At 38.2% G+C, this 26,259-nt stretch overlaps 1 protein-coding gene across 2 annotated transcripts in view; it reads left to right on the top strand.

Moving 5' to 3' along the window:
- Positions 1-26,259, top strand: part of TMEM135 (transmembrane protein 135) — a 185,584-nt gene that overhangs the window by 139,201 nt on the left and 20,124 nt on the right. For both annotated transcript variants that reach the window (XM_069883353.1, XM_069883352.1), the window contains 2 exons: positions 23,657-23,698; positions 24,950-25,096. In XM_069883353.1, the coding sequence (XP_069739454.1) occupies positions 23,657-23,698; positions 24,950-25,096 (189 nt within the window). The remainder of the gene's footprint in view (positions 1-23,656; positions 23,699-24,949; positions 25,097-26,259) is intronic.

A 26,259-nucleotide genomic window follows, 5' to 3' on the forward strand; every position in this document is an offset into this window, starting at 1 on the left:
TTTGTGGCTTCTGATAAGAGTGTGAAAGCTTTCACTATACTCTGTGTGCTGTGAGTTGGTGACAAGGCAGTGGCAGTTTGAGTTAAATCAGCATGGACCCCCAAGCGGTGCTAACCTAACATCTACAGTACACGCATTGACTTCTCTATTATCAGAATTGTTACTAAGTGCTTGAGTTTAATAACTGATGAATATAAAGGGAAATAAATACATTATTCAAGTTTCTTACCTTATAACCATGTTTTTCTTGGGGTATATAAGAAGCATTTGTTTACACTCTCTGTTTGATAAGCTGAAGTTGAGGATGCAATGGTTTACATGGGGTGTGCTCTCTGTGTATATGCAGTGTTTTGTCTTTGGGAAGCATCCAATGAGTTGCCCATAAGTTATTGTTGTGACTTGACAAAGCAGTCTGGTGATTTTTTGCTGTACTTTTCACTCTGTCTCTCAGCACATCTTTGTTTCAGACACCTCTGATTCATAGACAGCTAATATTAGTTTAAAAATGTAAGATACTAGTTTAGAAAATGGCATCAAAATAATCTACTATGCATAATCCCATGCATTTCCCGTTTCTTAAAGTGTTCTTGCGATCAAATAGCGCTACAGCAATTAATTAAAAGTATGCTGAACATGCCACCTGTTCCTCAGAACTACAGATAACACTGTGTCCGATATGCACATTTACACACACATGCATGTGTTGAAAAGCACTTATCTAGGTTTCAGTGAAAAACATTGTAGAAAAATGCAACATTTCTCAGGAAGAATAGCCTTTGCTGATCTTCACAGAATCACTAGGTTGGAAAAGACCTCTTGGATCAATGAGTCCAACCGTTCCTATCAATCGCTAAACCATGCCCCTCAGCACCTCCTCCACCGGTCTTTTAAAGACCTCCAGGGAAGGTGACTCAACCACCTCCCTGGGCAGCCTGTTCCAGTGCCCAATGACCCTTTCTGTGAAAAATATTTTTCTGATGTCAAGCCTGACCCACCCCTGCTCCGGCGGAGCTTGAGGCCATTCCCTCTTGTCCTGTCCCCTGTCACTTGGGAGAAGAGGCCAGCTCCCTCCTTTCTACAACCTCCTTTCAGGTAGTTGTGGAGAGCAATAAGGTCTCCCGTCAGCCTCCTCTTCTCCAGGCTAAACAACCCCAGTTCCCTCAGCTGCCCCTCGTAAGACTTGTTCTCCAGCCCCTTCACCAGCTTCGTTGCTCTTCTCTGGACACGCTCCAGAGCCTCAATGTAAGTTCATTATATCCTACTTTATTAATTTAATATAAAGTAGAAAATACTTTGGAAAACAACAGCCAAAGTTATGATGGCAAGTTTTGTGTCCAGGAACAATTTGATTGTGCACCTTCCCTTTAATTGTATTAAAAATATATGTTTCTATTATTTGCCCTCTAACTGGTACCTCTCTCTTCCTCCTCCTAAAGAATACCGTTAGCTCAAACTGTTCTTTGAATCTGAGCAAAAATATATTATACATAAATACCATATTGTGTGTGTGTATATATAGAAGACCTGTATTACTTGAAGTAACTGAAGAGTCCGTATTAGAAAAGGTATTGTGCTTTAAATTGTATCGTGAAGATGAGATTTGTAAATACGTAAGTTTGAGATCATATTTTTTTCCAGGTTTTTCTGTTCTCTTTTGTACATTACTCCTAAAGACACAATCTATTTAGAGGGTCTTTTCTTTTCAGGAACTTGGAAAAGTTTAAACCTCAGTTCTGCCCAAATTATCGTAGCCTTCCCATTACATCAGTCCTGGAGGTTTTCTTTCCACAAATGAGATGGTCTACTAAACTTGTGCTTTTTCAGTCATTTTATTTTATTTGCAGTAACAGGTAATTAAGAACACCACCCCTCTCCCCGTCAGCATTTCAGAAGCTACCTGATGTTGTACAGATAAAAATTTAGTCAGATCTAAAGTGCTTTAAGATGTATACAATGGAGTGTGACTTTTTAGTTGCGTAAGTACTCCTTGTTATGCTACACATCATAAGACTGATAGTAAACCTCAGCATGGTATTTACATACCTCTTACTCTGCTACTGTGTAGAGCTTTTGGAGGAAGGCTCCTTTGGTAGCCATCTGCTTGATAATACCTGGTTTTTTTTTTATTTTGTTTAACTGGAAGAGATTACCTGGCATAATTGGCATTTGTCTCAGGAACCCAACGCCTTCCCTGTTCTGCTTGGCATCCCTTCTCCCGTGCTTTGCTTTTTTTATCTTATGTCAGATCTAATTTAATGCAGATACCTTGTTTTGCTTCTTATCACAGCAGGGAGAAGATAGATTATCTGCATTTTTACATTGACTAAAGTTTCCCAGAAATCTCCTCTTCACCCAAGAGTTGTCAAGTGCTGTTACTTTAAATGTGCACTCAAATGTCTTTTCTTAGAAAAGTAATTTCCATGTGCTTTATTTCACACTGTATAAGGAAAGGAGCATAAAATATAAAGATGGATACAAGAAAGTTTTATAAATGACATTGTTGGTACTTTGGAAGACATTGCCTCTTGAGATTCCTCTAGGGTTTTTAAGAATTAATAGTAAATTTTGAATACCAGGTGTTCTAGCTCTACAGTGACATTTCCTGGCTCTTGAAGAAGTTTTTACTTTGGATATGATTATGCTAACAATTAAAAGAGTCAAGAGAGGAAGTAGAAGGACTCTTCATTTTCTCTTCGGTGAAAGTAGTCTGTGCTGTAATTTGTTGGAATAATTGATAAACACTTTTTTAGATTTATTGTTTCTATTAAGTATTTCAAGTGGAATATTTCCTGAATTATTTTACCTGAAGTATTAAAAGTAGCACTCAGAAATTAGAAATCAGGATGTGGTTTAGTGGCAGATAGGAATGGTTGGACTCAATGATCCAAGAGGTTTTTTCCAACCTGGTGATTCTTTGAAGACTCAGTAATGCAAAATACTTAGTGTTTCCTTCATGTAATGGTATAATGAATTTTTCTTAAATAATATCCTATAAAAGCTCAGATACATACAGGAAAAAGCCATGTTTGCATTGTTGAAAATATTTTTTTATAACCAGATAACTGTCTTTCTTATACTGATGACCAGAATTGCTCATGGTGGTATGTTAGATGTGAAATGGAGCTGTAAGCATCAAATTGAGCCTAAAATCCCATTTGAGGAAAAGCAATGGGAAGGCAAGGCTATACACACTGTCTTTCCAGAGCCAGTGAGTTGGCGGATGGGAAGCAGAACTCAGCCTGGCAGCACCCGCCTGTGAAGACGAGGTCAGGGACCCCCTGAGGGCTGGCTGGAGCCTGGAGTTCCTTATGCTCTTAAGGATTTGCAAGTTACACTTTCAGAAAACTGCCTGTAAAGCTCATTAAGAAGATATTCAGTTCATCCTGAGCCTGCCCAATGCTGATGGCCTCTGCCATACATAAAGGACACAGGATGGGGGAGGCAGTTCTCTTGTGCGGAATAACAGGAAATTTCTTTAGCTTATTATAATTTATTTTTGGGTTTTTTTCCCCTTTGTTTTAAAATGTGGTAATACTGAGCTCCTGACTGTGCAGTGGCAGAGAGTTATTCTAACTGTCCAAGTGCTGACGGTTGTAGTTACTTCCGTTTGTATGAGAGTTCTCTTTCTGTTTGTGTCTGACTCACATGAGCCTGGTTGAGGCAGAACTCAGATAAAATGCTCCAGGGCTGTATGTCTCTCTCGCTACATTAATTTTGTTCAGCAATTGACTCAAGCTTTACTGTGGGCAAGGATTTGTAAAAGTAACATTTTCTGATACAGTTAATTGATGAACTCTTTATCTCACAAAAAGGTTTAAATTCAAACCTAAATTAAGACCTGGGACATGATTATTTTTACCCAAATTAATTTTGTTTTAAATTTGCAAACATGCACAGCGCCAATGTAAATGCACAACTCAAATAAAATTCAGTGTGTAAGACTGAAAATCATCCAGCCGAACACTGTGCAAGCTAAATCTTTTTTCAAATTTTATATAGATTCTTCCAAGGTTATGAACATACGTAGGAATTATTGCACTGGGACAGATAAATGATTCATCCAGTCCTGCTGAGCAGTGCTGGTGAGGCATGCCAAAACGTAAATCAAGGACTTGATCAGGATTTCAAGTCTGTCACGCAATGCTGAACCCAGCTGGAGGCCTGGCAATGGAGTACCAATCATGGGTGACTAACTTCACCCCCACTTCCATCTTCTACCCCCACAGGAGATCTCATTCCTTCATTTACATAAAAAGTCTCAGTACTAGAAGGTACTTTCAGAAAAATCCATACTAGACCAGTGGTCTTCTGGGTTGTGCTTAGCATAGGGAGGCCACTGCTTCTGGGCACTTGCTTCATGCTTGCAAAATGGGATTAGGTAGCCAGAAGTGCCCAGAGCCAGGTACTAGAGCCAGGTCTGCACCACACAGGTCTTCTGTATCCAACCCGCCCTCTGCAGGAGCAGAGGAAGTTGCTCGTCATTTTCCTACCCGTGCAAAGTCCTGGAAGAGGAGGAATCTGACATAACATGGAAAAATGGTAGATTGTATAGCTAGGGGCAAGGGGAGAACTTGTGTTATGATTTGTATTTTGGTTCTACTTACTAACAAGCAGTTGCCACTTTCCTTGGTGGAAGATGCTGAAGTAGTGACCTCAGAATGGCTGAGAACTGCAGTTGCAGGGTGCGACGTGTCTTGTGAAGGTGCAAACCAAACCCTGTAGATCTACTGTAGCTACAAGAAATAGGAGCAGTCTTCAGATGTGTAACCGAGTCTGCCTGCAGCAGGGCCCCATAATATATAAACAAGTCTACATGTGATTGGATGTGTGGTTGGTCCTGAATTTAGAAGGGGATGTGTAAGTGACCCCTCACTTCTTTATAAACTGTAAGGAATCTTTGGCTTGATATAGCACCTACTGAAATGTGATAAGGAGCGGGTTGTTAGTAGGTTAGTGTATAGGTTATGAATCCTTTATGGGGTGGGTGAAAGAGAAGGAATTCCCCTTGCCCTCTTGGAAGCAATTAGAAGAAAATATTAATAATGTATTTGAAAGCCTGTCTGTTGTAGGTGGAGGAAATACTGAGGAAGCTGTATACAGAGAAGTCTTCCTGCTAGGGGTCTGCTGGGCTACCCTGGCTCCTTCGGGGTTGGGAAATTCTTCGGTATTGAAGAAATGAGTGTTGGTGGGTGATTGTCTGAGTTTAGGTCATGGTGTCCAGAAAGAGTCACCTGCCAGGCTCAACTAGAGCCCTGTTTGCAATACCACACTTCCTGCAGTGATGTGTTTTGGTGGATATCTAGTGGTACTACTGCTGCGTTCATGTTAGAGATCTCACATATCAGCAAGTGATGTTCTACTTCATTTGAATTGTTTGGGTTTTGAAGCTGCTTGAAAGATTTCGTGTGAGATAACCTGTCAGTGAATGATGGTGAAAAGATTCAGCACAAGTACTCTATGTGTTGATGTCCATCCCCCTCTGCTATGGGCAGGGACATCTTCCACTAAATCAGGTTGCTCAAAGCCTCATTCACCTTGGCCTTGAACACTTCCAGGGATGAGGCATCCACGACTTCTCCAGGCAACTTGTTCCAGTGCGTCACCACCTTCACAGTAAAAAATTTCTTGCTATTATCTAATCTAAGTCTCCCCTCTTTCACCTTAAAAACATTACCCCTTGTCACTGCACTCCCTGATAAAGAGCCCCTTCCCAGCTTTCCAGCAGGCCCCCTTTAAGTACTGGAAGGCTGCTATAAAGTCTCCCTGGTGTGATTCTCTTGTCCAGGCTAAACAAACCCTACTCTCTCAGCCTGTCCTCGTATGGGAGGTGCTCTAGCCCTCAGATGGTCATGGCATTGCTCTAAAAGATCTACGTCCTTCCTCTGATGAGGACTCCAGAACTGAATGCAGTATTCCAGGTGCGGTCTCATGAGAGCAGAGCAGAGGGGCACAGTCACCTCCCTGAACATGCTGGCTACACTTCTTTTGATGCAGCCCAGGATACGGTTGGCCTTCTGGGCTGCAAGTGCACATTGCTGTCTCATGTTGAGCTTCTCATCCACCAAAACTCTCAAGTCCTTCTCCTCAGGGCTGCTCTCAGTCCATTTTCCACTCAGCCTGTAATTGTGCTTAGGATTCCGCAGACGCGGATGCAGGACCGTGCACTTGGCCTTGTCAAACTTCATGAAGTTAGCACAGGCCCATCCCTCACGCCTGTCAAGGTCTCTCTGGATGGCATCCCCTCCCTTCAGCACATTGACCATGCCACACAGCTTGGTGTCATCAGCAGACTTGCTGAGGGTGCATTCAATCCTACTGTCTGTGTCTGACAAAAGACGTTAAACAACACCAGTCCCAATACTGACCCCTGAGGAACACCAGTCACCGTGGGTCTCCACTCGGACATTGAGCCAGTGACCACAACTCTGAATGTGTGCATCTGGCCTGTTCCTCATCCCCTGAGTGGTCTGTCCATGTCTCTCCAATTTAGAGAATGTGTTGCAGGACAGTGTCAATACCTAATTAGAGGTGTATGACTTGCCAACAATTTGCCACTGTTAATTATATGTTACAGTTAAGAATTAAGGAAGTATTGACTAAGCTTGAGGTGCTGTGTAGATATACTATATGGGTGTTCATTTAACTGGAAATCAGATTTTTCTACAGGAAAAGGCTTACAGGACATAGTAGCTTGATGCATTGACTTCTTCAGCAGTTTGTGGCAGGATTCAGTTTTGCAGCTGTTTTTAGCCTTGTTTGATTTCTTCTGGCCCCAGCAGTGTTCTGGCTAAAAGATGTGATCTGCACATCACACACAACTAATTGTACAGGTGGAGAACAGACTTTTTTATTATTTTTCCAGGGCATGATTAAAATTATATTTTTGAACTGTTTATAAAGTTGCATAAAAGCAGTGCCCTTCAACTTTTTATCTGCACTTCCAGTGGCAGTAATAGTTTTAATGAATCAATCCCACTATTTTGAGCTGAAGAGGCACGTGGGTACAATACACCCAGCAGTATGTGCAGAGGTGCAGTGTTGTCAGACACTGACTTGTGATTTTATTGCAAGAGTGGATATAAGTTATTAGGTGAGGAAAAGAAAGCAGAGAAATATTATTTTGAAGATGAGCCAATTCATATATTCCTGGACATTACACAGACCACCCGTATCTGAAGTCGTGTTTTACATCTCTGAAATCTAAATAGATTCAACTGAGTCTTGAACTGCTTGCCTGAGTCCAGCTGAGTGCCACATGCTTACAAAAGGAATATATACCTTCTGATTTCCCTCTCTTTTTGAATCTTCTTTGCTGACAGGCTTCACAGCAAATAAACTTGATGAGTTTCTTGAATAACGTCACAATAGAACATTGCATAGCAGAAATGCAGTGTTACTTGCTGAGAATTAGGTTTATTTACTCCTGGGATAACTGCATTTAATTATTTTAGAAGAAGAATGGTCATGATCCTGCAGTATGATGGCCATAATCCTGCCATACAATTTCTTTCCAGCTGTCTCTCTTGTGTTGCTACAGTCTGGGCATGGCAGCTAACAGAAATTTTACCCTTAAGCGTAGGTACTTCTAACAGTGGATAAGATAAAAAAGTGTGTGTGAATGTATGTATATATCACGAATGATTGTAATTCATGAAGGAATTTGGCAGAGTTCATTTAAACTCCACACCTTTCTGGCATGCCATGTCAGATGGTAGCGTGGACCAACATATTCCCTATTTTAAAAACACATAAAGGGGTAGGTTTCTCTCATGTTGGAAACACCATTGAAAGGTGAGGAAAATACTGATATCTCAGATATTAGCGCTTCGCTTTTTCATCTAGATTCCTGTTTTATTCTGCACTGATCTGCAAGTGAAAATGTTCTTTATATTTGTTTTCACGTTGTGACTGCGTGGTTAATGCTGCAGTACCTAACACGCTGTTTCTCAGCTGATCTAACCTTGAGCAAAAGTGTTTCTGATCAATTTAAACAAAGAACAGCAGCAAACAGCAAATTTTCCTTTTTGTCATAATTTCTGAAATTTCATCAGGACTCATCTGGGAGGAATAAGTAAATTTTTTGCCAATTAAGTGATATAGTCTCTCTCTGTATATGAATTTAGACCTTTAGACATTGGTGTGCAAGTTGATGTAATGTTTTAATTTTTAAACTAATACTGGGAAGTGAGGAAGGTAAGGCCTAAAGAGTAATTTATTATGTAATGTGGATTATATTTAGTTTTTAATGTATACACTTCCATCCACTGTTACTGTTTTGCATAGATGTGTTACAGAGTGTGGTTTTTTTCATAATGTACTTACAGTCTAAATTATACTCACTAAAACACTGATTTAGGAAATTTGTGGCAAACAACATATTGCAGTTTTGTATTGCTTTGTGTCATTCTTTAGTGTTTCCTTGTATGTTTTGCAAAAGAGAAGGCACCTTGTTATGACAGATCATTGTAGTTGCCATGTATCTGTTTAGAAAAATGTCTCATGTAAGTTTTAAAACTGCTCATTTAACAAGATTTTAAGTAAAAAATAGTGTGATTTTCAAATTCACTTTGGATTTAAAATTAAAATTAAGCTGCTTTGTGCTTACAGAGTAAGGCAGTCTGAGGAAAAGAGGGGGTAGGAAATTCGTTTATGAGAGTCGCCATTTCAAAATATAATGGATTGAGTTTAATATGCAACTTTTGAAAATCATATTGTGAACATATGTCAATAGAAACTTCCCACAAAACCAGATGATAAGATGTGAAAAAGATAAGATGCAGGGAGAGTTTGTTTTTCTTAGGTTTATCTTTTCCATGTTAGCCTTTTAACAGCCATAATTTCTGTTGGGGGAGATAACTACAAAACCTCATTTATGTTTGTCAAGTGAAACCCTGACCCTGCAGCCGTGTTTTGCCTGGTTTCTGAAGGAGGAGGGAAGTTTGCAACAGCACTGTCTTGTCTTTCTGCCAGTCTTCTTCCTAGCAACCTTTGAACCTGAGAGCCAGTTTTGGTCAGATTTGCCAAAGCATAAAGGTCCCAAAGATACGGAAAGTTCTGGGTTTTTTTTTATGACACTAAGCAGCTGTGCAGACACGACAGATTTACTGATGACTGCAGGCTGCTGGGTGAACCTGGTCCTTTGTAGACCTCAGAGAGTGCACAAGGAGGGTACGCCCGTGGAATATGCTTGCTGGGCAGATTGCTAGGAAATCAGGCGTGGTGCATTTGGTTGCCCCTGAAAAACCTTGTTGGTTTAGCTGTTAACGAGAAAAACAAAATGTATTTAAGCTAACTGTTTTTAAAGAACTTCTCTGTTCTTCTTTTGTTCACCCATGGCCGGAGAAGTTGAATGTGGATGATCAAAATGCCTTAAAATTTGTATAGTCAATAATAAATGGTATTTAAAAATATTGGTATTTTTTCTGTATCTAAAAAAGCATAACTGTTTATGTGCATCGATTGCTATATATCTTACTTTTTAAAATATAAACAATAGAAAAAGAAGAAACATTCCTTTAAAAGGAAAAGAATTTGAAGGGAGAGAAGGTAATCATGATGCTCTATGATGTGCTGGAAATTTAGGTAAGTTGCAGTAAAATACTATCTGTATGCAGATACTCAAAATCTAACTTGTACGGGACATCAAAACACATATCTGACTCAGGATGCCAAATGAATTCAAGAATTGCCTCGCCCTCTCATAAAATTAACTCAACTCTATTAAAAACTTACAGAAAATGCTATACATTTTGTATATTGATGACTGAAATAATTCTTTCTCTGATTGAAATGCAACCTCGTACTGAAGGTGCACCTCAGGTCATCTTTACCTCTTCAACTCTTGCTTTAATTAGTGAGCTATAAAAGAAGAAGTTTACAGAAGCAGAACATTGTCCTCCTTGTGTTGACCCAGGGGAGGGAAAACTGGGAGCAGTCCTGTGCTGTCTGCTGTAATGAAGTGTGCTCGTCTTTAAAAGAATATCAGTTGTATTTAAATGTGTGAAAAAACCCTGTGGATATGTTTAGTGGTGGGAAGTATTATTTGTTGAGTTCACAGAACGTTTAGTTCAGAGTTTGATTGTTGAATGAAAAATTACTGGTATTTTGCGTGGAAATATTTGGTATCGAAACTTTTGGGATACCTGGAAGCATCAGAGCATAAAGTTGATGAATATTGTTAATTCATAGGTTAATTTAATCTGGAACATAAATTTTAAAGTTTAAGTTACTGTTTGCAACTGTGCAAATTCCGTATTGATGGGATAACAGAAAAACTTTGTGTGCAAACCCCAAACAAAAAAGTCTAGGCAACATTAATAGCGAGTAAGAGAATGTAAATCTTCTGACAGTGCAACATAAACTTGAAAGAATATGAAAGATGTCTTTTCTCCATCATCTGTCTCTACGGCTTCATTATTCGAAATGCCAGCAACTCCTGAGCACACTTTCTTTTCCTCCCCACAATTTCTTAACACATGTAAACCTGTCCTGGCAACCCAGTAGATTTAGCGTAGAGATGCAGAGTTACTCAGTTATCTTCTTTGACTTTGAGGCTACAGAGCCTCTTGAATTTTGATGTGCCTTCCACGTAAGGAAAGATATTCTGCTGTTTTGCTCATTTGCAAGGCATATGAAGGTCTGAGGCGTATTCTAGATAAAAGAAAATGATGCAATTTCATCAAGAGAGCGCTAAAATGTGTATAACCAAATCGAAATGCGGAGGAGGGCTCTCTGGAGCCTCTGTGCCTTTGCCTCACGTATATTCTGAAGCTTCAAGGCATGCGCTGCTTTGTCAAGGTTGTACCTAAAGGGTTCACAAGTCTCTGTGACATCAGCATTGCTTGCCTGTTTCTGGAAGCCTCTTAACTCTGGAATATTTGTTCTGAGAATAGGAATACACAGCATTTTGGAAAATTGCCTTCAGAGAAGACCTTCTAAGTAGTGTGGTTGTGTTCACTTTATAAACATACCTCCCCCCATGGGAGCTATTTCTGAAACAGGTCAGAAAGCCCTGAAGATGTTCATAGTGCAGATATATTTATAATGAACTTTCCTCTGCTACTTACATGCTAAATTTTCTTGCACGCATTTTCTTCTGGCCCATAGGGGTGGGGCAGGAAGCTGAAAACGAGGAAATAATTAATGAAACATTCTAGTATAGTATTTGGCATGAGTTAGACATTGGTTATTTTGTCCTTTCAGACTGTCAGTTGAGATACTTCTACCTGTGCTGCGAGGCATGGCCCTTGAAGAGCACATGTCTCTAGGGTGTTTAGACCCTCACCATTAGCAGTAGGATTATAAATACAGCTAAAATATACTCCCTAATGAAGTCCAGAACTCTGATATTCTGGACTGGAGGTTGGATTTTTCTCCCAAAACTCACTTGGCTGCTTTCCATGGGTCAATTTTTTTGCAAGCACATCGTGAAACACACTCGTCACTGATGTTGTTTTGTGAGATAAAGATGTACATAGTTTTATGTAATTTGAAATATATTTATAGAAGAAATAGTTACACTTAAAAATTCTGAACAAGTAAATGAATACAAAATAGAAAACTTCCCAAATTCTCAGACTCCACCCTTTGCTCTATCACAGATTAATCAACAATGTAAAATTGTTGTTTTTCTCTAGAACAAAAGTTTCACAGCTGTATTTAAAAGTATGTTGATGAAAAGTGATTCATAAGGTGAAGTAATGATCTTTATACAGTGCACTTGGCAGAGTTCACACAAATTACACCATAAAAGAAATATTATATTTGACTGCAAACTGTTAGTGATGTTAAATTTGAGAACAAAAAATGACTGTTCAAAGACTTATTTATGACTATACTGCTCTCTGACAGTACCCTGGTTTTCATAACCAGTTGTGGTCCGTGTTTGTTTTTTCCCCATCTTTGTTGTAGATTGAAGCTTCTAATGTCCTTGTATTGTGAATTAATTCACATTTGTTTGGTTGAGGCATAATTGGAGCCTATTATATCTTTTTACTACAATTTATCTACTTACCATCTAAATATAAAAATAATTAAACTTACAAAGTTTTGGGCTACCTTAGAGATTTTTAAATTACATCTATTTTGTCTATTGTATTTTCATTTAGAAGGGCATTTGTGATTCCCCAGATTACTGTGTATGTAATACTAGATGACTTAAAACTGTAACAAATAGTTACAGGGATTTAATAGAATGGGCTAAACCTCTTTATCCCCCTTTGCATGAGTGACTTGGGAGCAAAAGGTTGTGACCTACAGGGTCAAGAATACTGTGTGGAGTGCTTGAGGGTAGTAGATTTATCAGACAATCCTATTCAGTCTCTGCTTTCTTATGGAAGCTTTCCTGATGCTCTGCAATTAGTAGACATCAGTTACCAGGGATGTTAATGTTCTTTCTGGGTTTTGTTTGTTTTGTTGCTTGTAGAGAGTACTGATTAGAGCTTTGGAGTGAGGAACTCACTTGCAAGTGATGTATTTTTTATCTCTAGTATGGTATACAGCTGTTTGAGAATTATTTTTTTTTTCCTAGGAAATCTTGGTTTCAGATAGCAGAATGAAAAACTCGAGAAGTGACAACCACTTTTTTCTTGACAACTATTTCTCCGTAGAATGAGACAATTTCATTTTCTACCTATTATGAATTTTATTTATATTTTTATTATCCTCCTCAAAAACCAGTTCCAATCTTTTACTGTTTTAAGCATTAAATGATATCTTGATAGCGGATTTATAAGAACCTATTGAGTAAAGTTAGAACTGAGGATGTTACTAAATCTGTGTTTTCTAGGAAGCCCGTGGGATGTTTTACAGAAGAATGTGCCCTTGCTTAAGCTTCTCATTCAGAAATTAAACCCCTATTGATACATGGAAACAGACTCCTATTCATATGTTCCATATGATTTGTAGCATCCTAATCCTTGCCATGAATCCTTTCCTTATTCTCAGTGTTGTAGACTGAAACACATCATTTCAAAACATGGCTTCTTCACATTTTTTTTGGAAAACGTCAACTTGTGGTTGATTACGGTTCTAATTGTCTCTTTTCACAAGTGCTGTGGGGTTCCTAAATCCTGTGGAAGAGTAGTTCATTTTTAATTCTTTAAAATCTTCTCTTCTGTGAGTATATATTTAAAATTTATCATGAATCTGCACATTCACCCTTCTCATTAACCTTTAATTTCTTCCACTTTTACTGATATTTTCTTTTTTTTCTTTTTAATCTTCAAGTAGCAGTATTTTTTGGGTCAAGCATATTTCACATGAAACATACTGTTCTTAGACAATGTTGTATGCCAGCAGCCAGTGGAATATAATGAGTAAAATTAAACTTTAGTAATACGTAGGCTGAATGACTATACAGCTGCTATGCACTGCCTGGTTCACGTACTTAATAATAACTTGCCCAGCGAAATGTCAGGTTTTTTTGACTGTGGTTGTCATGCTAATGTAAAGCATTTGCTGTAGTTGCTTGTGGAATTGCAAGTGAAATTTTTAAAGCCATAATAATTTTTTATGCAATTGGTTTCTGCATGAATTGCATTTTGTAACTTTATTATAAACACTTGAAATGATAGAGGTCCAAGAATTGCCATCTGCTATATAAAGTTTGTAAAACTGTTTACATAATGTTGATGAGTATATTAAAGTGGTAAAAACCTGCCAAGAACATGCCACTAGAACTTGGATTCGTTTCCAACTAATTACTGCAAATTAAAAATTAAGCAGCCTTCAGTCTTGTCTAATCTATTTTTGTGCCTTTGCAGCATCCAGAGCAGTCTGTGAGTCAGCATCAGGTGCAGTTAGACAAAAGCCATGTTCTGGCTTGGGGAGAGATAGATAGAGAGATGGAATTCCCTGAAGAAAACAGTCCAAACGTCCTGGATATTACTCTAAACTGAACTTTTTCACTGGAAAGCTGTCAGAGCTGAATAGTTCATGGAGCAAATAGTTTTTCCATTGATTTTCTTCTTTTTCCTGTGAAAGTAAATAAAGAAAGTTCTTAGTGTCATGAAAGCCAGTCCATACAAGAACAGGGATGCTGATGGAGTCCATAGGTGGTGGCCCTCGCACTGTACAGACAGGAATTGTCAGGCCTTTGATACTGTCTCTGTGTAGTCGTTGTAAATGTCCCTGGTATATTTGCAGAGTGAAAATACTGTGGGAGGTTTTATTGGTCTTGTATATAACAATATCAACAGTGGTTAAATTCCCAGCTGTAATTTTTTCAAGTTTATTTTCATGAATGCCATGTTCTTTCACTCAGTTAAATTAGTTAATTGCAGAAATTATTTCATGTTACGTAATGAATTTTTTTTAATTTCAGGTTTTTGGAGGGATTTTGTGTTTTATCCGGGTAGTTGCACACATTCTTAGTAGGGAGTTAATTATTTTTTTAAGTTGTTATAAAATTCAAAGAAAATGTTCAGAAATGTTCAGAAACAATATTTATGTTTACTAAAATAAGAAAGGACCAGAGTTCTATTGAAGAGGTGATATTTGACCCCCCTGACTGTCACTTGTGGACTTGAGCTTTATGTTATATCACTCCAAGTTTCATGACCAGTCTCTCAACTTCTTCTTCTTCTTTTTTTTTTTTTTAATTTTTGGTGAGACAACTTTCTATTTCAAATACTGCACCTGGATGTGCGGCACTGAAAATACAGCACTGTAGTAATTTAAAGTAAAGCTGTGTTAGAATAAAGCTCGATCCCTTGCTGCAGTGTAAGTCAGCAAGAGAGTTGCTCAGAAGTGAGTTAATTTTCAAAGCAGTGTTTTCCCAGACTGTGCTCCAATACTTGATTCATGCCGTGGTTCTTTGAGCACAGTTTTGAGATTTTTATCTGATTTCAAGACTTCCTATGATACTTGTGAGCCTCAGAGGCATGTCAGCATAGCACAGCATCATGCTGGAGATCTGAGTGTAAACTCCAGGGCAGCGGGTAAATCTGCATAGGGCAGTCGTCATGAAGAAATATTATATAGCCAGAAATAATTAAGTTGCAGCAAATTTTGCAATGCAGTCATTTAGCTTGAGTGTAGCAACAAAGTGATGCTGTCCTGATGCTTATGGCTCAGTATCTGGCTGTAACAGTCTTGATGATTTTGGCAATATTTTGCATTATAGGCAATTATGAATATTTCTGAGCAACAGAGTGAAAAATCTCACTTCAGCTCATTGCAGGTAATACCTCGCTGATCTACCAGACATGTTTGGTGTTCATTCTGTAACCTAAATTGCAGTGGCCTGGGCTTTTTCACAATGATTGTTAATTTCTTTAAAATCTTTTTGTAGCTTTATATTTCATTTTAAATTTGTTCTCATTATATGTGCCAGTTTTATTAAATGTCAGAGATATGGGAAATATAAAAATATAGGTGGTTTATCTCTTCATTATCCCATTTTCCCAAAAGTGAAACAAAGCAAACAGCCAAACATATCCCTCAAATCCAGCTATGGGGTCATGTGAGGAAAGCAAATGTTGTATCCATTTCTTTTGAAAACCTGAATTAATCGATCAATCGCTGTGAGAGAGGTTAGCTCGCTGAAAGTTTGAATCAACTTGCAAATAGCATGAAGTATATTTGCAGAAAACAGATCCATCAAGCTTATCTTCTTGTTTTGGTTTTTTTTTTTAACTTTTTTTGTCTCCCCCAATTGCAGAGACCCAGTAGAAAAAGCCAGAGGAGAATTTGGCAGTCGATACATTTAGCACAGGTCTCAGTGTAACATAGAATTGCTGCAGGTGTGACCATTATTTAACCTGAACCAAACCTGGTGAAAATTTAAGATCATTTGCTTTTAATCTCATAACTTTGTGTCCCTTTGGTGACAGAGTGACTGTTCTCATTGTTCTAACAGCAATGAAACAACATCACCTCAGCTGCAGAGGTGGGTGTGGGTTTTTGTACGTGTCAGGGTGTATTTCTTTGTATCCTCATGCAGTTCTGACTTTAATATCTTCATGCCTTCAGGCTTTTTTTGCCATTTCCTATTTTTGTTTGGTGCCTGATTTGGAGAGAGTGTTTGGCTTTTGCTGTAGCAGAAGGTTAACATTTTTTGATAGAACAGTTGTAAGAAAAAGGTTAAAATTCAGTAGTGGAAAAATGACATCACTTTCTACAATTCAACAAACCAATTAAACTAAGCAGATACATCCTTAACTTCATTGTTTAGTCAGCTCTTCTAACTGATGTTACCTTAGTCTAGTAGCTGTGTGAGGCAGAGCCTTTCATGAAGAGTTTTGAGAAGGGAATGTGGCCATCTGAGTGATTCAGTTGCAGCTCCTGAGCCCACAGCACGGTGTTGTTGCTACACAAAGACATGGAAAGGTTTGCATTCAGCTAAAATAATAAAAAAAATTTTTTTTCTTTGCTTTTAAGGTATTCTGAGTGAAATTCCAGTTACTCAAAAATGCACATTTTAGGAAGCACTAATCTCTGAAGAAATGAGAGCATTGTTTGTAGCAGGATAATTGGCATCTCTAGAAATCTGATTTCATATCTGGCAATAGCACACAAAACTTGATTAGCAATCAGATATGAAGTGCTGATTGATAGCAGCTTTGTTTTACCACCCTGAATCCAGTATTGTAATTTAACCTCAGTATAAACAGCTTTCTTTTCCATTGCAGCGTCGCAGTCTTGCCAGAATTACAGTTTTTTTCTTCAAAAATGTAATTATTTGAATTTGCATGAAAGCTTAACGAGACCATAACTCACTGTTGACTACACTGTCATCTCCATTTACTCTTTCTTTACACATATTGTAAATGATGCATTCAATAGAAGTCTGAAAAACAATAATGTACATGTTCTACTGTGCTTCTCTTACCCTTCTCCATGAATATTGTCCCTGCTTGTTCTTTCCTTTACTTATTAAAAAAATATAGTTTAATGTTCACTCCATGTGATAGTTACAAAACCATAGCCTTTTCAAAAGATCATTTTATACCTTAAGCACAGCTAAAACAAATGCCATGGACACGTTCTTTCACTTTTTATTTAAACACACACATGTTGAACTATCAATCTTCTTTGGAAACAAAAGCAATGAGACTTTTCATTACATTTTGATCCCAGCTGCATTGCACGTTTGATAGTTCAAAGTATAATATTTATAAGAATTTCTGCCACAACTCTTCTCATTTCAGTTATTTTTAACCTGATGTCTGATGTGCCTTCTGAAAGCTACATGTTTTCCATGGCGTACAAGATTAGAGTTTTTTTCTTATAATTGCTCCTTATAATTTTTTTTCATCATCATGGGTTAAATAGGTAAGATCTATGAGGAAATAGAAAGAAAAAAAATGCTTAACCCAGAAAAGGAAGGAATTCAGCGTGGAGAATCGAGGTGTAAATCCTTTTTTCTTTAAATTTTCCTCAGGATTTCCTCCACACAAGCCAGAAGTTGTGCCTCATAGTCCTATTGAGACTTGGAGGAGGCAGCTCTGAGTGGGGAGATGTCACTGATTCTCCTGGAGTTAACTGTTCCAACTGCCTGGGGCCTCCTTCCTGACCCTTAGTGAGAGGATGGGAAGAAAAAGCTTTCGATAAGTTTTTTTCCATCCCAGTCCTGGCAAAGTGGAGGAAAAGAGAGAAGTGGGTGTTTTTTCTCACTCCTGTATCATCTGTGAAGAGTTGGGACATAGAGACACACAGCATGAAGGGCAGGCTTAGGTTCATTGTTGGGGGAAAAAAGTTAACAGCTGCTCATGCATGGAGTAGATTATTTTTGCTCTCTGCATTCCAGGTGCCTTGATATGGTGATTGCTTGGTGTCTCTAAAAGATACGTTTCTGTGTGCATGGGTGGGCAAAATTTCCTGCACATCTTTATAGGGAACTATAACTTAGTTTGAAATAAGGATATTCTTTTGGGGTTGAGTTATCTTGGTGTGATATGCAAGTTTTAGTGTTTGTAATAAAATAGAAATAAAGGTAATTAGGTGAAATGAAAATGAAAAAGCGAAAAAAAATTCATTAAATATTCCATGTTAAAGCTACTTAACCATCTACGAAGGAACCTTCCTGTGTTTTGATTTCCTGTGTTGCATGTAGCTGTTGATCTAGAAAGGAAGCTCCTTTGTGTTTAGACGCTACTCAGTTCCAAGTAGTGGTTTTGATTCAAAGGAATCTGAATGCCTCTCTGTTTCCAAGTAGGGTGCTGAAATTTCACATTTGATGTGCTTTATTTCTGGTAGAAAAGTATATAAGCAGAGTATTCATTTTTTTAAAGCTGATGTGAACAGCATGAGTAGCTCCTGACATCAGAAGACTATTGTATAAGCATATCTATAAAGACTTTTAGGATCCAGTTTCCCATAGTTTTATCTAAATGAGGACCAAAATGTATTTTTGCAGCCTTGTCATAAACCACTGACAGCTTGATGGATGTGGGCACTAGGATTAACACAATAATCATGTTCTTTTTTGGTCACTGCAAAGGATCTAGGCACTGTTCAGATAGTTGGAAAGTTCACCACAACTAAGTAATGACAAGTCAAAATAGATTTTGTGGTGTGACCAATCATATTGTTTGGAAATCATATTTTCCACCTAAAAATGAAAACGTGCATTCTTCCACTGGGAGAAATACTAGTGGTACACATCTATGAACAACCTTTGATTTCAGTTTCCTTTGTCATATCAGATATGACTGGGTTAGCCCTCATTTTATATCCATAGATATAAAATTTTATATCCATAGATATAAAATACTTCATTTTAAAGAAACTTTTTTTCTTCATAGTTAGAGCATTGAGGAGGTTCTTTCTGGTCTGAAATTGTGCTTAGTTCACGGAGCCTTTTGGAAAACTAGTATTTCCAAAATGTTATTTTATGTCGCAGTCACCACATAAACAAATTAGTCTCAAATTCACTTAGAACTGAATGTGAATTAATTCTTCCATTTCTCTGATTCAGAATGATTAAGAGCATGTCCCTGAGTCTTAAATTTCTTTATTATAATCCTGTTTTTCATTGATGCTTATATACTGTCAGTTTTGTAGTCACCACCTAGCTGATTAGCATGGTGAAAAGTTTCAGAGCATGAGGAGGTATGGAAGAGGTACTAATAGGTTATTTTTTTTAAGAAAAAGAAATGAGCTTTTGAGAATATAACAGAGGACAAATGGGGGAATACAAAATAGGAGTTTGACTCTTGGGAAGAAAGAGGGAAAGAGGAGATAGAACAAATCTCAGAAAAATGATAACTGTTGCTGTTTACTGTTAACACTGGGGAGAAGATGAGGAATGGAGGATAGAAAAGCAGAAGGAAGAAGGTATAGTAACCTCTCTGAAAAGCTTATTGAATGGATTATCCTCTAGAAATTCAGCACAGCTCACAAAGGAGCGTAGATATCCTTTAATTCCTAATAGCAAGGGATTTAATAGCGAGGGACGTAGCTGGCATGTTCAGACACAGTTGTGTTTCATCACTACGATACTCTCTTCTCCATAAAACAAGACACCTTAAATCAAAAACATGGTCCCCCCAGACCAAGCTTTACAGGCAGATGTATTGCTATAATATGCCAACACATGTCCTGTGCTTGCAATGTTTCTGTGTTTCCTCCCCACGTGGCCGTAATGAGCACTCTGCATACAGAAGTTTTTAATTTACTCTTGCCCTGAAGGATAACATGAGCAATATGGGGATGTTGTTAAACATGGCATGTGTTGTTGCTGTGAGCTGCTTTCTCCTTACCAGTGCTGTGGGTGAAAAGTGAAGGCTTCTTGTGCAGGGTGAAGCAATTGGTAATGGAGGAAATCTTTAAGAAGACCAATGACAAGGCATACTAATAAAAACCCCCAGAGCATAATCACTGAATCCAGCCTTACAGTTCAGTGTGGGAACGTCTCCTTCCCACAGGATGGAGGGAGAATAGTGTAAACTCATATACAGCACCTCTTTACACACACAGACATAAAAAATTAGATTTAGTTCATGTCTTGTTGGAAGTAGTGTTAGTATCAAGTCCTGGCTCAATTCCATTTTTGCTGTTTTCTTTATGAGAAAATAAATGTGTGTGGCCATAAGTTAAATTAATGTTATAAAGATGCATGATTAAAATCAATCGTATTTGCTCATTTTCCAAAATTGTCACAGCAGGGGAATTTGGAGAACCCAAATTTATTTCTATGGCTCCTTGATTCTTCTGCTCCTGCAGCTCCAACCACAGCTCTGGCTACTGCCAAGCTGGAGCCGAACAGAGTATTTCTGCTGTGTGATCAGGTATATGGTGCCCAACGGGGACTGCTGGCAGAGTTGCTGGTGCCACTGGCTTTGTACCAGGCACAAATTCCCCGCTGATGGGAAAATGTAACCAGATTATGTGTCCTGTAAATGACTGCTTGCTGATCAAAACCTAGTGCTGCCCTCTTGCAGCTTGGGATTTGGTCCCTGGGATATTCAGGGTGATGGGAATGGTAGCAGAAGTGAGCTGCACCAAGTATCTCTATGACATACAACTCACTCGTTATCTCAGATCTTCCAGGCTAAATAATACACTAAAACCAAGCTTATAATACAGTATGGAGATTTTTCCCATCTCAAGGATACCTGCAGTGCTGGGCACATGTAATGCGTTTTACTGTGCTCATTTGCAGCTTGAATGGCTCATGGGGGTCAGCAGCAGAGAGCAGATTTTTTCACCCCTTGAGCAATGAAGCATTGAGTAAAAGTTATTATTACCAATTAGTGGTGGTATTATTATTACCAATTAGTGGCTGTATGAAGCAAATCATTAGTCTTAGTTCAGTTATTAGCAGCCAGGTGTTCATGTAATGTGCCATGTGCAGCTAGCATTGGACCTCAGCAGTCTCTGCTGGGGCCAACCAGTGTATTTGGAAAGTCTCAGCACTGTCCCTGGGTGGTATTTTGTTGACCCCCCCAAAAAAAGAAATGTGTCTGCAGTCAGAGTGGAGGGGTTTTTATTGCTGCTGGTGTTGTGTACCTAGTGAGTGAGTAAATAGAGGAATTTCATCCTTAGACCAGTATTCTGAAGCCTTTAACATATGTAATTCATGATGTATTCGATATTAGATTAACAGTTTTGGTTTTAGTTGCTACTTCATTTATTAGAGCAAAATCTCAATGTCAGAGAATGGGAAGTTACAGTGCAAATTACTCGTTATTGAAAGTATTGTTTCTCTAGAGCTCTTGCTTTTGTAACTCATAATGTGCAATATTTCCACATATCCATTAGTTTGCATGACTTCACACAAGACATTTTAGACAGCAAGCAGCAAGAATTAAATTCTATTTAAGCACTTAAATAGTACTTTTACACTGTTACAGTTAAACAAAGTAGGAATTTAAGAGGAAATAGATGGAATTGTATCTTTGGTGTCTTAGCTGTAGGTCTACGGCTATGTAGAATAACTAATAAAATAACAACAGCTAATAAAGTTTTGATGCACTAAATAGAATTTATAGAATTAACTTTGATCATGTAATTAGAATAGACATTAGAAATCTAGAAATCTTTTTCATGTTTCTTGGACTAATAAGGAGAAGGTTAGAGTGTTTTTTTCTCCTTCAGTGATGCAGGTGTCTTTTGGTTTTCAGTATTAGTGAAGCAAGGATTTGACTGACAATTTCCTCGAGGAGAGTTTAAAGCAGATGAATTGTAGGATGGCGTCAGTCGAGTCGGATCAGTCTGAGCACTAGTTGGGTAGGGACATCTGGTGGTGCTATAAAGGAATTCTTGAACACTTGCAACTCAAAATGCTGTTGCACTGGAGTGATGAAGGCAAAAACATCACTATGCTCATGCTGTAATTACTCTTCTGTTTTGATATTATTCTAGAAGCACTTATATGCATGTTTACATTTCAGTTAGTGTGTGGATTTAATTTACTGGAGAAAAAAAGTAGAAGCTAAGGGCTTAATTCTTGCGCTGAAAGCTTGTAGATGTAATGTGTTGAAACCCTTAACTCAAAGGGCATTTAACTTATACTCAATTGGAGATTTAATATCAAGCTTGTGATACCAGACTGTTGTTCTGTGGTTGGTGTGGGTGTATGTACACCCTGTGCATTTGGGGTCTGTTTGTAGTTGTACCAGTGCTTTGCTGTGATCTCTGGGTAAAGCTGGTTTTGTTTGTTTCAGTCCATCACTCACCAATTGTTTCTATCCACCTTTCAGACCATCTTTCTGTAAATGTACTATGATAATTTTGAGCTTCTGGATTCTACAGATAAAGAATCATAAAAAGTAAAATTTTTACGTATTTTTGGTTACAGAATTCTATAATAATTATACAGTGAGCAATTTTATTTGTATTTAACTCCTATAGGTCATATAAATGTGACCAGTATTTTAGGTGCAGTCAATATAAAAGAGAAACTCTTGAGGATTAATTTTCTGGTGTTGTGTGTAGCTGTACCTGATACTTCTTTAAGACTGTGCACATCATGACAAAACAACGTCCTTGGAAATGTATGTGTTAAAGGAAGCCTTTGGAAGATTTTCCCAGAAGTGTTTAATGCCGTTGCATCTTACCAGCACCATACCAGGTACTCACCTGGCAGGATAAAGCAAGACTTTCTCTATCATTGAACATCTTTCATCTCGTTACGTTCTTCCTGCTGTTCGTGTATATCCAGCTACTGGTACCGTGTGCTGACCACACATGGTACCTTCTGGCAGATGGCGTCATGTGTTCTCGGGAGGGTGCGAGCAGCTTGTGCTCTGCAGGTACAAGGCAAAGGGTTGTGTTCATATAGTCCTGCTTATGAAGCTTTTGCAACTGCCATCCTGTCTTCTCTTAGAGAACATGTGCTTGAAATGATGCAGTTGATAAGTTGCTAGTTGGTGCTTTATGTATTGTGTCAGGAATGCATTGTTACATGATGTATTCCCCATGCAATTCTATAAAAAGAAAAGGGGAAATACCTCCAAGCATCTGTTCTTTGCTTTGCTACCAACAAGACACTGAAAAGTCTTCCAGGGAGAATCTGCAAGCACCAGCTCCACTCATTGTGTCCTGGACAGAAAAAAGTCAGTAACCTAAATCTTTCACAGCCAATTATGGACTCTTTATTGCAGACAGAATTCACGCAAGGTATCCTGTAGTATGTAAGGGAGGATGTATATAATCAAGCTCCACTATATAATTGAAAAAAATAGGATTTTCAGATTGAGAGTTTTCTTAAAGTAATGAGCTGCAGAGATCAGCACTGTGCAAAGTAGAACAATTAATCTCGAAGTCAGAATAACTATTCTCTGCTGGTTTTTCACATGAGGATGGGTATTTTATTGAGGTCCAACCCTCCTTTCTCTCCTTGCAGGAACATTTATGTTTTGTAAAACTCATCATGACTTCTTTTCCATAAAGCAACAATTCTTTGTCATATGAAATCTTCATTGTCACCCCAGTGGTTCTGTCACCATCCATTAAAAATTTCTGCACTCTTGGTATAGATAAAAGTGAGAAGCACTGGCATTTGTATGCTGTATCCTTCATTTCTGAGATGTCCCAAGGCTGTGGTGACAACTGTGAAACTGGGGATGGCCACAGAATTGTTATAGATGTTTTCTGTTAATGAGAAGCTGGTGTTCATCTGCAGCCATTCTATGTGATGTTTAACCTGTAACACTTTGTATTGTATTGCAAGCAGCCCACTGTAGAAAAAAATGTTGGTTTTATGTTTCAGATGCAAAGATGGCTTGAAAGGATTTACATACTCTGCACTAAAGTAAGTGAAGATTCTGTGAGTATATAGCTTAAAGTGAAGATTTTTAGGAATTGTGCACAGTGGCAGCTGCATAGTATGAGAAGAGTTTTCTTCAGAAGAATCACCCTGTTGTAAACCTCTTCCACCTTTTGGGGTGTTCAGCATATTTTGAAGAGGACATGATATGTTGGCACAAGAGGAATCTGTTCGTATTCGGAATCATAATTGAAAGGAAATGCAGACATGTAGTTGCATGTTTTTGAAGGACCGTTAATCTTTTCTCTTTCCAAAACTGTAATTCAGGATTCATAAAGTCATAGAACCATCTAGGTTGGAAAAGACCTTTAAGAACTGCTACCTGTCTACTACTCAGACAGCTTAGTGTATGAGTAGTGTCAACTCATAAGTGAAGAAAAGCACCGAAGTCAAGCAAGGCAGACTTGCTGTTGTTGGTAGTGGGAAATATTTTATAGAGTTTGCAGCCATGAAACAGCTTGTGGAATTTGATAGAAGGTGCCAATAGTTAAATAATGCAGTTTGTAGTCCAGAAATCTGGACATGAAATGCCTATGTGGCAACATGCAGAAACAAAGTTTTCTGAAATCACCGGTTTACAGGGAGATTCAGTTACATACCAAAGTTTTATACCTTCATTGCCCTCAATAAGACTGCCGCAGTACAGTGTGATTTAGATTACAGTGCAAAGTGTTAGGAAACATTTTCCATTATGACCTCCTTTACCCTTGATGTATAGTAATTTTACACCTAGGACGAACTGGTATATTGACAGTATCAACTTCTGACTGAAGAAAGAGGGCTGAAGATGGAGCCAAGCAAAACAAGGTTGATGCTCTTGGTGGGAGCAAAAACATTTTGAAGATTTTACAAAATAGATACTTTATAAAAATATTATAGTAATCATCAACCTTTATGTAACCCTAGTTTGCTGGAGATAACTGAGATATTTCATGGGCCTTTTTATTTTCTTATATAGTGTTCTTGCATTGTATGAGATGGATTTCCCTTGTAATGTTTCTGTTGCTAGTTTTAAAAAAAATCCTGGGAGTTATTGTGACCGTTATTTGAAGTTTAATTATATGCTGGTGAAGTGATCTTTTCAAAGACATACAAGACTTGGCAGCTGTATAGGATGCATTTTCTTTTGCAGACCTGTGGGTGACTTCAACCTTGTCTTAAAAACTTAAGAGACTTATATTGGACTTCATGTATTTCTTTGAGTATTTTATATAATTGTCAATTTTTTTCTTTCAGGTTCATTGTAGGGAAAGAAGAAATCCCCACTCATTCATTTTCACCTGAAGCAGCATTTTCAAAAATAGATAGAAAGATAAAGCACTGTGAAAAAATATCACAGTCATTGAACATACTGGCTCTAACGAGAAAGCTCATGGACAAAGTGTGAGTTGAAGAAAGCAAACGGAAAGCAAACCAAAATGCATTGCTCATTTAAATGTTTTTTTATGTTGTGTTTGACTGTGTTTTTTAATATTTTTGCATTCAAGTGTTTTGCATTCCGTTTTTACTATGTAGTTAGCAGGGATAAATTATGAACCCTAATGAAAGCAAGATTTAAGACCTGTATGTCATAGCAGTTAATTGCAATGTGCCGGTCTAATGAGGATGAGGAACTTCAGTCAATTTTGAGTGACAGAGTGGTGGTTGCTTTTTCTGCAGTTTTCGGCAAAACCAGCTCTTGGTGTGGTTCTGCTGGTGCTAGTGGTGATATCAAGGAGGGGAAATTGCACGGCAGCCGCCCTTACTTGGGTCACTTTAAGTGACTGTACTGCCATCTTTTTGGTGTCCTACATCCCTGTATTGCATAAAGGAGAACCGTTTAAGAACAGGATTGGTAGCACCTGACCTGCCTCCATTGTCAGGAAATAAGAAATGACAAAGCAAAGAGTGAGTCTAAAACTGTTCTGCACAAGGTCAGATCTAGACATGTGAAGCTAGGTGAGAGAGGTTCCCTTCCGCTCTACAGGATGCAGTTTACTGTCCATTAGTATGAGCTTGAAAAAATGACGTCAGATAGCTTTTCAGGTTAATATATATACCAGGTGATGTTCTTCTGCTGTGTATGATTTGTCTGCTTCGGGCATGTTGGTTACCGCAAAGAGTCATTAATTTACAGGGAAGATAGAATGACAAATGGACTGTGTCAGTTCATCTCACACCTATCAATCTTCCCTTTCATTGCCCTCTCCAGGAGCAGTTTTATAGAATCATAGAATCACCAGGTTGGAAGAGACCCACCGGATCATCGAGGCCAACCATTCCTATCATTCCTATGACCAGATCTTTACATGCAGGAGAGAAACAAGTCTTCCCAGTGCATTGTGTTCTCAGAAGTAGTGACTTATCTTACTTGTTCAGATAATGAACAAAAAATTAAGTTACCTCCATCACGTGTCACAGTTCCCCTCCCTTCCACCCCCCTCAAATTCAGCAGCTAAAACTGTGCAATTGAGCCTTCAAAATTCTTCCTCCCCAAGCAGGGAAAGGAGAGAGGGAAATGAGAGGAAAAAAAGACTTATGAGTTAGAAGCTAAAACTACAGCTTTA

This window comes from Phaenicophaeus curvirostris, chromosome 1 (assembly GCF_032191515.1).
Source record: "Phaenicophaeus curvirostris isolate KB17595 chromosome 1, BPBGC_Pcur_1.0, whole genome shotgun sequence".
Classification (NCBI taxonomy): Eukaryota; Metazoa; Chordata; class Aves; order Cuculiformes; family Cuculidae; genus Phaenicophaeus; species Phaenicophaeus curvirostris.